Source organism: Lycium barbarum, chromosome 8, assembly GCF_019175385.1.
Source record: "Lycium barbarum isolate Lr01 chromosome 8, ASM1917538v2, whole genome shotgun sequence".
NCBI lineage: Eukaryota > Viridiplantae > Streptophyta > Magnoliopsida > Solanales > Solanaceae > Lycium > Lycium barbarum.
Window position 1 is genome coordinate 108,269,884 of NC_083344.1, and position 10,231 is coordinate 108,280,114.

General features: G+C 33.4%; 1 protein-coding gene across 1 annotated transcript; it reads left to right on the forward strand.

The window, feature by feature from the left end:
• The first annotated feature begins 752 nt into the window (after nt 1-752).
• LOC132605248 (auxin-induced protein 15A-like) lies at nt 753-1,432 on the forward strand. The gene has a single exon (XM_060318455.1). It carries the CDS (start codon nt 826-828, stop codon nt 1,150-1,152), a length of 327 nt encoding a protein of 108 aa, XP_060174438.1. The 5' UTR covers nt 753-825; the 3' UTR covers nt 1,153-1,432.
• Nucleotides 1,433-10,231: the final 8,799 nt, after the last annotated feature.

The following is a 10,231-nucleotide window of genomic DNA, read 5'->3' on the forward strand; positions in this document are numbered from 1 at the left end:
TAATAGTCTTTTGATATGCTTTGTTTTGGTAATTAAGTCAAACCAAAGAAGATCTATTTATTTGTACCTTTTTAGAACAATACATGATTAACATGTCTTTGAAGCCACATGTACATGTGGAGTGTGGACAGTTAACAATTTGTCATCCATGATTCAATATTGAATCTATATAACAACCTGCACTAAAATAGTACCTGGATAATGTAGTTGTACCTACAATACATGTGCTCTTGTGAAGAAATATAGAAAAGGACATACCCAAATTGGTAGGGCAGATATGTCAGGATGAGCAACTAATTATTCATGGTCAAATTTAAATACAAAACTGGTAAATAACTGTAATGTATTCTGAAGCATTAATCAAAGCAACATACATCGATATTTTTCCACATAGTTAAGAGGTGAACTGAAAGGCACTGGAAAATATGATTGCATTCAGGTACTACAACCAAACAACAAACGCCCCAAAAATGCATCAAGCTGAAAAGATAAGATTAGAAAAAATGATAATTGTTAAATAGGACGTAGAAGTACACGGTTTTGAGCAAGAAACTAGGTGCTACCCCATAAATGTATTGTTAAATCAAGAAAAATCTTTCATCTTACAACTACAACTTAGGGAACAAACAAAGCTCTCTGCCGCAATAATGTAAAGCTAGGGTGAATTTTGGCCCCACCTGTTGGGATGCTACTACAGATTCATTAACACGCTCCCTATACATATAAGTTAGGGAGTTCATATTGCCAAAAAAAAAAAACATAAGCCTCTTTCTTCACACTACATATCACTTGAAGCTTGCTTTTAATTGAATAAGTTCATCGATCATGAAGATTCATCTCAAGACATTCTTTCATCATGCTAAGCACAATATTCTTCTCCGCCAAAGATCGACTACAACCACTTCATCAGCATCAACAAAGTTAACAGATGTTCCCAAGGGTCACATGGCAATTTATGTTGGAGAGAGCGACAATAATACGCATCGTTTTGTGGTTCCTATCTCTTGCTTGAAGCATCCTTCATTTCAAGACTTGTTGAGGCATGCAGAGGAGGAATACCGATTTGATTATCCAACGGGAGCCATTACTATCCCATGTAGTGAGACTGCATTTCTCAGTGTCACTTCTCATTTGAATGTCATTACCAATTAATTAGGAGGTGCAGAAGTATAGTTCTTCAATCAGTACCTATTAACGGATAATATTTGTTATCCTTCAGTTTAGGAGTTTGTTATTAGTTCCCATTTTCTAGTTATCTGCTGGCTCGATATTACCTAGATACTTCCTGTATTCTAGTACTCATGATTTAATTCATTTAGGACTTCCGATAGTTTCATGTATACTTGTTGGTTAGAAGTTTATTAGTTCATAGATTACAACAGTCCTAACTTTACCTGGATATTGGACATATTTCCTTGTAATATCTCAGTTGTTTAAGGCATCTTGAAGTTTACAAGCCGATATGTTTTACCTTATATTTACATTACATAGACTTATAGTACATATTGTAGCTAAGAGATAAATACAAAGTAAATATAGATAACTACAAACTAGATACAATGTTATCCTAACAATATTATTAAGAAACAGATTTTGTTGACATAGGCTACTCTTTCCATTCTTTTCAAGAAACCTACCATAGTCCTTCAACACTACTTGCCTAAGTACCATGCATGGAAATTATTATAGCAGCAAGGCAGTACTGTGGAGATTCTGTTTCTTCATTTCAAGAGTCAATAAACCATGACCAAAACATCATCATATCATCATATATTATTAAAAGTGGAAAACCTCTAAGTTAAAAGTTAGATTACCAAAATGTCCTTTAAAAATTGATATACTACCAGTCTACCTTAAAACCAAATAATCAAAACCTCTTTCCGCACTCACTAAAGATGCAACTTAAAGTCTGCGTATATGAATTTATATATATTTGAGTAGTGGGGTTATGAATTTATTGTAGGCATTAAATCTGTTAATTGCACGAATTATATGCTTCCTATCTCTTTCTCATTCTTTGCTTCTTTTAGCTTCCATCCGTTAGATTACTCTTGATATTCTTTATCAAATTCTATAAATTGCATGGAACACTTCAAATTACTCAATTAGTATTTTCTTTTGTCTTTTGTCAAATCATTATCTACTCTAATTTTCTTTCTCTCACCACTTTCTGCAACAATTAGAGGTACGTTACTCTTTACAATTTTTTTCACTTTTTTTTTTAAACCTTTTATAAGTTAATATCATTATTTGACACACCTTTCAAGATTATATTTTTATGAAAGAGTGAAAGATAAAAAATATGGAACCAAAAATGGTGGATGGACTGCGTGGAGGAGGAGAAGAAGAAGAAGTCGAGAAGGTGATACATCTTAGACGTCTTGCGTTCTAAAAGGCTTGATTTAAAATTTGAATTTATTTTCTTTAATTCGGTGTTGCATGCTAGCACAAAACATGTCGATATTGACTTATACGACTCAACTAATATTTCTATCAAATTTACAGATGAAAGGACTCATAATTTTGAATCAGATAAAGGGTACGTATACCTGCAACTATGATATATATATATATATATATATATATATATATATATATATATATATATAAAAGTATGAAATTAATTTTCTTATGTCAATAACTATTACGTTTCTCTGTAACAAATAACTATTATCTTTTTTTTGCAAGTGTACACCATGAAATTGATGACAATGATCTACTAGCCATCATAATAAGAAAAAAATATTAATCGAATTTCCATACAATTTCTACTAAATATTACTTTCATTCAACGACAACTTCTTGATATGTATGTGGCTGTAAAAAGACGGAGATTACAATTTCTTAAAGACAAGGCACAAACTTTAAGACGTTAAGCATTTGTGACCATAAGTGGTATTGCTCATATTCACATTTAAATTATGTGTCGTTGAAATATTAGATAAGTTGAATATTTGATATATTAAAAAAAACTGCATAAGAAAAGGTTATACAATTTCTTGAATGTGTCCAACTATAGACTATAGTATTAGTGACTGAAGTAATAGAAAACAATTCTAAGAAACTTTTCTTTTCTCTCTTGAAAAGGAATGGTATCATTTCAACTTCACTTGATAGTAACTTCCGATAAGATAGAGCTTTGTGATGATAATAAATACTGATTGTATAAGCTCACTATTCATCAGTTTGAGCATGCATTCTTCGCTTTCAAATTTTGTGCAATTCATCACGCTTATTCAAATATTATTTCTAATATTTTACGAAGTTTGTACTAATTATCATGGAATACACATGCAATGCACATGTCCGCAAACTATCATACTATTCTAAAAGTGAGAAGCTCCTAAATCTGAAGTTGAAAGACAAAAATGCCTAAATAAAATTAATTGACATTTTTTCCCTTCAATCAAACATTACTCATATTTTACCTATGTATGAAAATGTAAATTTACAATTAATAAAAAACAGGAATTTTGAGAGGTTATAATTAATACAAATTCATCTTAAAGTATGCACTTTGTACCCAAATAGTCATTCTTTATTTATATACTTAATGGTGCACAATAAAGATAAATATGTCAGTAACATGAAACGTTGGCAACATTGAAATTAGACAAAGGGGATTATATTTCTAATTAAAATGCATTGAAATTAGAAAATAGGATTGTAATTAAAGTGAATGCCATCTTTGATATAATGATGCTTACTGTAACCACGTCTCTCTCAGTCTCTGACATTCTGATACTCCATATTGTAACTGATCAGTGAATTCATGCTCATATTTATGGTCCCTATAACTTAAGATCAATTATAGCGTACATTCTGTACTATATTAGAAAATGTGCTCCAACTTACGTGCAGGCGCAGCTATGGATGCCATTACAATTTTGTTATTTGCTTCTAAAGTTCACACTAATCATTCACTTTATATTTGCTTTCCAGTTCTTCTAGGTTGCTAATGTTAAGCTTTACTTGAGTATCTTCACCAAAAATGATAAATACTGCTAATTGGAATTTACCACGTCCCCTATCTACTTTTTCTTTTAATTCGGATATTTAGACATGTTAAATTTACTTCATGTTCATTTTTTTGCTCTTTTTGATTTTATGATCATCTTTAATTTGTTCTCTTTACATTATTTTATCTTTTTTTTTACGGGTGTAGTTAGTAGAGATGTGCTACTACTTTTGAACTAATTCTTGAGATAACGCATATAGAGCTATGGAAGAGAGTCGACAATATTGGAAAGTTGCTGACTCCTAATCGAAACAACATAAGAAGGATGCCGTGGATTGTGCCGTATATGGATCTTCTAGCCAGCTCAGTTTGGTCATTCTTTAGATTATAAATTTATTCTCAGCCAAGAGGATTTAATACTTCTGCTTTTCTAATTTTTGGTCCATAACTCCTATTGTTTTCGCCCTAACACCGTTACCCTCTTCCCTCTTGATTGATAGAGATGTAGTCGTTGTTGTTGTTGTTTTAATTTTGAGATTCTTTGCTATCCTTGTTCCTTTAACAGGGTTCTCAAATGTAGGATAGCAGGAAAAGTTAGAGAAAAAATTACCATAGCTAAAACAACGTGATGAACCATAGTTGCCACCAGTAAAATGATGAGGCATTATAAATTAAAAAATTAAATAGGCAAGTATATGTTCAGCTTATAAGCAAGTACAAATTTAGAATTTTACGTTAGAAATTGTCTCTATTGTAAGCAAGAACTCAAAGTAAAAGAAAATGGTCAAAAACTTTTAGGTCCTAAAACGGATTGAGATAAAAGTAGCTAACATCATTAATGTGTGAGTCCAAATCATTTTTTCAATAACTTTCTTGTTTTCTGTTTAAATAAATTACTGTATAATACTGGATATTATGAACATTTGATTATACTAGCATATTGGTGTTATTATATTAAAAGGCTCATCCCAATTCAACGTTCAGCAAGCTGGTGACTATCGAGAATTTGAGTAGCGAAGGCCATGGCTTCTTGATATACATTGGTATAAAATTCTTTTTTATTTTGGTAGAGCACAAAACCTTATATGAGCCTCGGAGATAGCAGTTGCCAAGAAACTCTTTAAAAATTAATATTGTTCGTGCAGTGCTAATGTTAATTAATCGTAAAATCATTTCACAATAAAGAAATTATCATGATAAGAAAATTATGATTCATTAGTTTGAGCTTACATATTTTCCTTTAAATTTCGTTTAACTTATCGCAAACATTCTAATATTATTTCTATCATTTTAAAACGTTTATATTAATTAGCATGAAATACACGTGCAACGCAAGTGTCCAGAAACTAGTAAATACAAAAACGCACATGCCATAAACATTGACGCAAGAAAGACATGAGAAGATAGTTAGAAATAAATCTATTTGGATTTGGTAATAAATTCACCCCATCTAAATAGTGACCAAACTAAAAATGCTAATACCAAGCCTAACTCTACAGAGTTGTAAACATTACTCAACTGAGTAGGCAGACACTATCTTTCTTGCTTTTATCTTGAGGGCTGTCTCGAACTATCTGATGCAAATAGTTGTTATTACTAATTGTGTAACGGCTTTACATTGCCAAGTCCAGTAGCGTATCTAGTATTATAAGTGGGGGTTCAGCTGACCCATAACTTTCGACGCGTAGAATAAATTTATGTGTAAAAAATTATTAAATTGTAATAACTAGTAGATATGAACCCATAACTTTAAAAATATAATGAGTTCAATACTAAAAATCTTAAGATTGAACTCATAAAATTTAAATCTTGAATCTGCCTATGGCCAAGTCACCTGCAAAAATCCTGCGGAGTGAAAGAATTGTAAGCAATCATTTGGACACTTTAAAAGAAAAAAAAAATCAGAATAAGTGTCCTGAGGTGTTATATATCATTTTATGCAAACACAAAAGAAGGGGAGGGCTAGACCATACCCCTGATATACAAACACGGATTGCAAGGCAATCTAGCAAAAAGGAGAATGTTAAAACTAGTTAGCTATACATTCTCTAACATACATTAGACCTATACACTTTAGCTCACAAAAAAATTAGCTTTGTCATATCCTATCCTTATGCTAGGCATTTGACTCTTGTCTAAGTAGTAAGCACCAAAAGCCCCTCTTGGCATCTGTCGAAGGTTATGACTCAATGATGGATTCTCCTTAGATGATGCAAATTTGGCCAGAAAATCAGCAGTTGGACACTGGAATCATTGCTTTGAAGCTTGTGTCATCGCATGCAGTGCATTTTTCTTTAAAGTGAAGGCATAGCTTCTTCGTCGTCTTCCATATTGCTTCTGCATAACTGTTAAAGAAGCAGTCATTCTCAGAAGTCAAGTCAGAATATCTCGAATAATATTGTATCAGCTGATATAGAACTGAGCAAAAACATATTAGTAAATAACTTCACCTCATAAGGTAAATTGTGTAGCGCTTGTTTGGTGCAACAAAACTTCATAACTAAAGAGTACAAGAGTAAATTTATAAATGACTTATCTTCCAAGACAAAGCGTACAGTTAAAATAAAAGCCACAGTAATGACAAACTTGAGATCAATGATTGAATATTAGATGCATAAAGAAACAAGCACCAAATAGTACTCAGATATTTAAAATAACCTCACAAGCACATGTAATTGCATCCAAGGACATGTACTCTTGATGAAGGGTAGAAAAGGACATGTCCTAATTGGTAGGGCAGAAAAGGACCAATATTGATTGAATCATTGAGGGCCCAAAACAGAGATATTTCACAATTCTTGAACTCTTGGAAAGCTGAAACTAGTGCAGCAGCCGCGGAAATATGAACTTGCATTACAACCAAACAACAAGGGGCCATAGTTGTCTCATCTTAAGTACTGAGTACATGTATCTTGTCTCTAGACTGAAAAGATAAGAGTAGCAAAAGAAATAAATTATTTTCAAAAAAAAAATAAAAACTGTGCTACGCCAGAAATGTATTAATTAATCCAATTTTCTCCTATCATTGTGCAGCTACAAGTTGGGGAGCAAAGAAATCTCTCTGACACAATAATGTAAAGCAACTGACTTTATTGTCATGCTTTGATACGGTGAACTTGGTCCCGCGTTGCTGAGATACTACAAAAAGTTCAAGTAACTTCTCCAAGACCCAACCAATTCCTACATATATATCAGGGAACTCATTTGCAAAAAGCATAAGCTTGTTTTTTTCACAATACATAAATCACTTAAAGCTTGCCAAAGTTGAAGAGAGGTTCATCTATCATGAGAATTCAACTCAAGACAATCTTTCATCATGCTAAACAGAATATTCTTCTCCGCGAAAGATCAACTACAACCACTTCATCAGTGTCAATAAAGTTAGCAGATGTTCCCAAGGGTCACATTGCAGTTTATGTTGGAGAGAGCCATAATAATAAGCATCGATTCGTGGTTCCTATCTCTTGTTTGAAGCATCCTTTGTTTCAAGACTTGTTAAGGCATGCAGAGGAGGAATACCGATTTGATTATCCAATGGGGCGCCTCACTATCCCATGCAGTGAGACAACATTTCTCGGTGTTACTTCTCACTTGAATGTCAATACTAATTAACAAAGGAGGATTACAAGTCTAGTTTTTCAAGTTGTACCACCAAGTATATTGTAGGTCAGAAGTTTACTAGTTAAGGGATTACAGCAGTCCCAATTTTACCTGGACATTGAACAAATTTTATTGTAATATTACCGTTGCTTAAGCTAATACATTACTTTTCAGCATCTCATTATCCTCAATTCCCTGCTATTACGAAACAAGAGATTCTGTTTATAGTACATGATACGTAGGCTTTTCTTCCACTCTTTTCCAGCAACTTTACCATAGTCCTTCAGTGCTTGCCTAATTACAATGCAGGGACATGATCATTATATCAGCAAGGCAGTATGGAGAGATTCTGTTCTTTATTTCAAGAGTGAATAAACCATCACATTAAGGAAAAAGGGTACATGCCATATGCATTAAGGAAGTTAAAAATCTATACTGAGCCTAATTCTGCAGAGATGTAAACATTACTCAGCTGTGTAGGCAGTCACTACCTTTTTTGCTTTAATGTTGCCGGCTGTCACGGACTATCTGACGCACGTAGTTATTATTACGAATCGGTTGAGTAATGGCTTTACATTACCGTTAAAAAGAAAAAGGAATAAGAAAAGAAAAACATATATGGAGAAGGAAAATGAAAACAAATAAAAATTAAATTTATTACACCCCGCACTTTCAGTGTTACACCCCGTACCTCGGAGAAACACTGGTTAAATTTGACTGTAAGTATGTCGAGCTATGGCTAGGTAAAACAACTTTGGAGTGTGAGGAACGAAGCATTATTAAGTATATTGTTTAAGTAAAGGATGAATTATGATCTTGTAAGTCGTAACCGGGAAGGACAACCTTGGAACCAAAGGACATGACCATTATCAAGTATGATTAGTGATAAATATCATGTATGGAGAGTTTTGGAAGATTTCGGGATCAAGCAAATCGAAGAAAATAAGTTTGACGAAAATTTGGAAAAAGTTGGCAGGATTTTGGGCAGATTTTTAGTCAACTTTGGCGGGGTATATCTCCTAATATATTAGGAGTTTTAAGGTGTTTCAAAATCCTAAAATGCAGTTCGTCGAGTCTAGTTTCCAACGCAACAAACCGCTCGTCGATACGATGTCGTAGTAAAGAATTATGGACGTTACAAGTTAGGCGGGCAGAGCAGGGCGCGCTGCTACAGTGCAACAGTACTGCTACAGTGCTGCTACAGTATCACCGACTTTGGCAAACTATATACGGGTTAAAACCCCTCTTTTTTGTCATAATAATTTCCCAGATATTCCAGAAAATTCAGCCACATATGAGAGCATATATATAACATAAAAGTGAGGATTTTGAGAGATTTCAAGTTATGGAGTATTAATCGAGGTCCGGAAAACGTGTAGTCGCGATTATATTTTTGTCTTGCATTGGAATTGGCTTGGATTCAAAGTAAATATTGAAGATATTTCTGCTCTAGAAAGAATAAGGTATGAATTTCTCCTTATTAATATTAATTTCAGTCTATTTACGGAGATAAAGTTATTAAATAGTCGTATAACAAGTTGGATAGTTGAGAAACTTGGAAAACATCGTGTGTGATGTTTTAGGAAATATTGGTATGGATAATGGTGTTGAAGATGTTGGTATTGTTGTTGTTGATTGGTTGTTGATATTATGATTTCGGGCTAGGCATATAAACAGTGAAGATGCTGCCCGAATTTCGGCAGATTCCAAATGGATTTAAATTAAGGGTTTAAGACGAGCATATGACGATGAGCCTAACAATAGTATGAATGGTTGTATATGTAGATTACGAGGCTACGAATGATCTTAAGTGAATTGCAAGACAGGAAGTAAGTTGAAAGTCGAGAAATTATCTTTCGGGTATGTTAAGGCTAGTCCCTTTCTTTCTAAAGGCATGATGCTTTTCCTACCAACCCATGCATGAATTCCATAAAAATCCTCATTTCCAAGAATGTTAGAGATTCAGGACTCTTAAAGTTTTTATGGTGCTAAAGATGAATAATTTATTTTTTATGATAACCATGACGATAAGAGGGATTTATTTATCAAAGCTCCAAGGCATATGGATTTCATGTTATTATGAGATGATTTTATTCATAAAGATTTCCAAGTACATGAGCATTATATTATTATGAGATGATTGAGCTTACTTTACAATTTCTTAATTACCTTCATTGTTGGTAATCTCACCTTATGACCCTTGTTCCTTCAAGGTGGGATGAATGATGATGATTGATCCATAATATAATCGAAGGCTACCGATCTTACGTCACTCCGATATAGTTGTGGCTTTTGATTGGGCTCTCATGTATGCTTTATATATATGTATGTATTTTCTCACACCGCGCCGCGCTATAGTTGGCCGGGCATGGCACGTAGATGTGCACACCACTGCAGTGGGCATGTTATGATATCGCCCCGGACGCGAGCTAATGATGATAACACCGAGCCTTAATGGCCGGACATGATGTTATATATATGACACCGAGCCTTAATGGCAGGGCATGATACTATATATATAACACCGAGCCTTAATGGTCGGGCATGGTACTATATATATATATATATATATATATATATATATATATATATATATATATGTATAAAACTGTTTTTTAAGTTAAGCATGCATGACATCCGCCTCAAAAGGCATCCATACGTACAAGTTATCTC